At 34.8% G+C, this 3,460-nt stretch overlaps 1 protein-coding gene across 1 annotated transcript; it reads left to right on the forward strand.

Moving 5' to 3' along the window:
• Positions 1–615: 615 nt before the first annotated feature.
• Positions 616–1,619, forward strand: LOC116119045 (secoisolariciresinol dehydrogenase-like; the record flags this gene model as incomplete). Its single annotated transcript, XM_031405002.1, is given in 3 exon segments — positions 616–651; positions 788–987; positions 990–1,619. Coding segments are annotated over 3 exon segments (796 nt in total), but the record flags the coding sequence as incomplete, so codon positions are not given.
• Between the last annotated feature and the right edge of the window lie 1,841 nt (positions 1,620–3,460).

Raw genomic sequence — 3,460 nt, forward strand, 5'->3', positions numbered from 1 at the left:
ATCATGGGAAGGGCTGTTAAATAAATGAAGTATAACGACGTCGTTTTAACCAGGAAACAAAACGCTGCCGTTTTGTTTAATATCCCAAATGAATCTCAGCCATCAACGATAAAGAGAATCCAACGGCTCAAATGCGTTCAGAAGTCAACAGTATAAAAGGGGACTATTCACGCATTAAGGGTAATCGAGTTTTTTAGGTTTTTCGTCTTTCTTCTCTGTAAAATTGGTGTGTGGTCTGTGTTAGGGTTTACATGCTCATTCTGGGTCTCTTCTCTGTGTGAATCCAACTAGAGTTGTGTTTGAGGGCAGGGGTTCCTTGAAGGTTATAGAACACTCTAGGGTTGTTAGGATTTGCGGGATACAGGGAGTGAGTGAGTGTTTGTTTCTGGGAATATTAGTAAAGAAGATTCATCTGTAAAGTGTAATCTTTGAGGAAATCAATACTAGTGCAGCGAGCTCCATATTCTGGAGTTCAACGTGGATGTAACTTGTTCTATCTTGAACAAGCGAACCACGGTATATCTTGTGTTGTGTGTGTGTGCCTTGTTCTTGCAGATTCTGGTTTGTTTTGTGGCTAATCTTGCAGGTTGAAGATTGTTAGTGTTTTACAACAAGGGCCACCACATTGATAGCCTCAGCAGCTGCAAGAAGGTTTGCACAATATTCTGCTTCTATTATAAATGAAAAAAATAATGCTAATCAACTATTTCTCTGTATGAGTTTATAGGCATTCAATTTTTTGTGTTCTTGGTGTTCAACTAATTTCTGAGCTAATACACAATTGTAGGCTAGAAGGCAAAGTGGCATTAATCACTGGAGGATCCAGAGGCATCGGGGAATCCACTGCAAGACGCTTCTCCAAGCATGGGGCTAAAGTACTGATTGCAGATATCAAAGATGACTTTGATTCCATCGGAGGGACGGCCTCTTTTGTCCATTGTGATGTGACCAAAGAAGAAGATATTGAAAATGCTGTTAACACAGCAGTTTCAAGTATGGAAAGCTAGATATCATGTTCAATAACGCTGGTACAATCGATCAACCAAAACCATCTATGCTTGACAATACCAAGTCTGATTTCGAGAAGATCCTTAGTATTAACATAATAGGGGCATTTCTAGGCACTAAACATGCAGCTCGAGTGATGATCCCTGCTCGCCAGGGAAGCATAATAACAATGGCAAGTGTTTGTGCAAGAATCGGAGGAGTTGCAACACATGCTTATACAAGTTCAAAGCACGGCGTGGTAGGGCTAATGAGAAATACTGCTGTAGAGCCTGGACAGTATGGCATTCGGGTAAATTGTGTGTCACCCTACGTAGTTCTTTCTCCATTGGCGAAGGAATTCTTCAAAATGGATGATGAGGCAATTCGTGTTTTCCATCGCTATCTTAATGGGGCTATTCTTAAACCAGAAGATGTGGCTGAAGCCGCTCTCTTTTTGGGAAGTGATGAGTCCAAGTACGTGAGTGGACATGACTTGGTTGTTGATGGAGGCTTTACTATTGTAAATCCAGAACTTTGTATGTTTCGAACATATGATAAATAGTACTTCTTGGTAAGGAGAGCCCTAAGGAAGACATATAAATCTTTCTATTAATTAACTTCTTTATCACCTATACGAATCTTTAAAGATAAAGAATTTATTAACAATTCCCATTGCTTGTTTCCGAGTAACAATTTTTGACGCAACACCAATTTGAAATTATTTAAATAGTTTAGGGTTGGCTTTAATTAATTGAATTTGTGTCGTGCATGTTTGAGTTGAAGGATTCTCAACTAGTAAATCTGTTTAGGTACATAATTAATTAAATAAATACTTGTAAACTACATTTGTAACATGATTATTTATTTATTTAATGGTTATCTTTTTCTAATATGGTTATTCATTTTTAACAAAAATATTCGTTTAAGACACGTTTATTTTATCAAAACATGATAATATGTGATCAAACGTGATCACATATTATCATGCTTGTGTTAATAGTGATATATATTATGTTAAGTAGATTTAAGTGTGTCATAAACTGATTAAATGAGTTATTTGTGTTATAAAGGAATTACATGAGTTAAATGTGTTAATTCTGTTGTCTTTTAAGTACACAAATTTGATTCCTTTGTTAAATGGGTTATGTGAGTTGTATTCATGTCACTTGTTTTGTGTTCGCAATTTTGAGACGATTGAATAAATAGGTCACGAAATGAATCCTACAAGCTAATTTGTTTTATCACCCCGATCCTCATCTTAGATTTATTTACTCTAATTATAAATCAAAATAACTATAATTCAAATTAATGATAAGGAATTTTACTTTTGAGAACCCCTTAACTAAAAGTAGAGTTTAATTTTTAGTCGAAATCTTATGCATTGTGATTATTCAATTTAATTAGTAAAATGTTTGCGTGATGATAAATATTTGACATAATAAAAGAGCCATAGGCTCATCATCCGTCAAAGTTGGTTTTTTTAGGAGTCAGCTCTCTGTTTTAGTTTGCACTTTGTACCCTTCCTAGAGAAGAGAAAAAAATAATAATAATTGAGATTAATTTATAAGGAAGCTTCATCAATCAAGTAAATATTATGCATGATTAATAGAATCTGAAGTGGGTTTGACTCCTTACCTCTTATAAACCAATAAGCTTGAGTGTGTGCCTAGTCGGTGTGAGACTCTAACACTCCCTCTCACGGTCAAGCCCATATGTTGGGTTATACCTAGAGGTAGTTATTGACTCTAACTCCTCACCCGCTCATTAAGCAATCAGCTTAACTGGGTCTAGCTCTGATTCCATGATAAAATTTGAGGTGTGTCTGACTTCTCATCCAATAAGGTCTTGTTGAATAAGAGGATTACCCCCTCTTATAAATCAGTGGACTTGAGCGTGCCTAATCAGTGTGAGATTCCAATAATAATTAAATTTTGATAGAATCTTGAGCTCAAGGACAAGCTAGCAAGTCAATACTAAGTAAAATAAAAAAGAAGAAAGAAAAAAATATGATTATTGTGCATACCTAAAAGAAACGGCGTAAAAGCAGAAAAATCATGGATAAATCTTTCCACGTGACATTCATTAATCTTATGGTGGTTAGGAGTTAGTAAAAATCATGGATAAATCTTTCCACATGACATTCATCAATCTTATGGTGGTTAGGAGTTAGTAAAAATCATGGATAAATCTTTCCACGTGAAATTCTTTAATCTTATGGTGGTTAGGATTTAGTAACGGTGCAATTTAATAAAATAGGCTATAAATTATTGATTGTTTATAAATTAATGAAGACTTTATCTCCATCATATATATGATATAGATTATTGAAGGATTTGATAATCAATATAATATCTATGGAGAAATCAATTTATAAACTTATATTTAAGGCACTAAATTTTATTACTAACTTTCTCTCACAAATGCGACGTGTCAACTCATAATTGGTCAGCTCGCAATAGATTCTACCAGAACA

Source organism: Pistacia vera, unplaced genomic scaffold (genome assembly GCF_008641045.1).
Source record: "Pistacia vera cultivar Batoury unplaced genomic scaffold, PisVer_v2 Contig87, whole genome shotgun sequence".
NCBI lineage: Eukaryota > Viridiplantae > Streptophyta > Magnoliopsida > Sapindales > Anacardiaceae > Pistacia > Pistacia vera.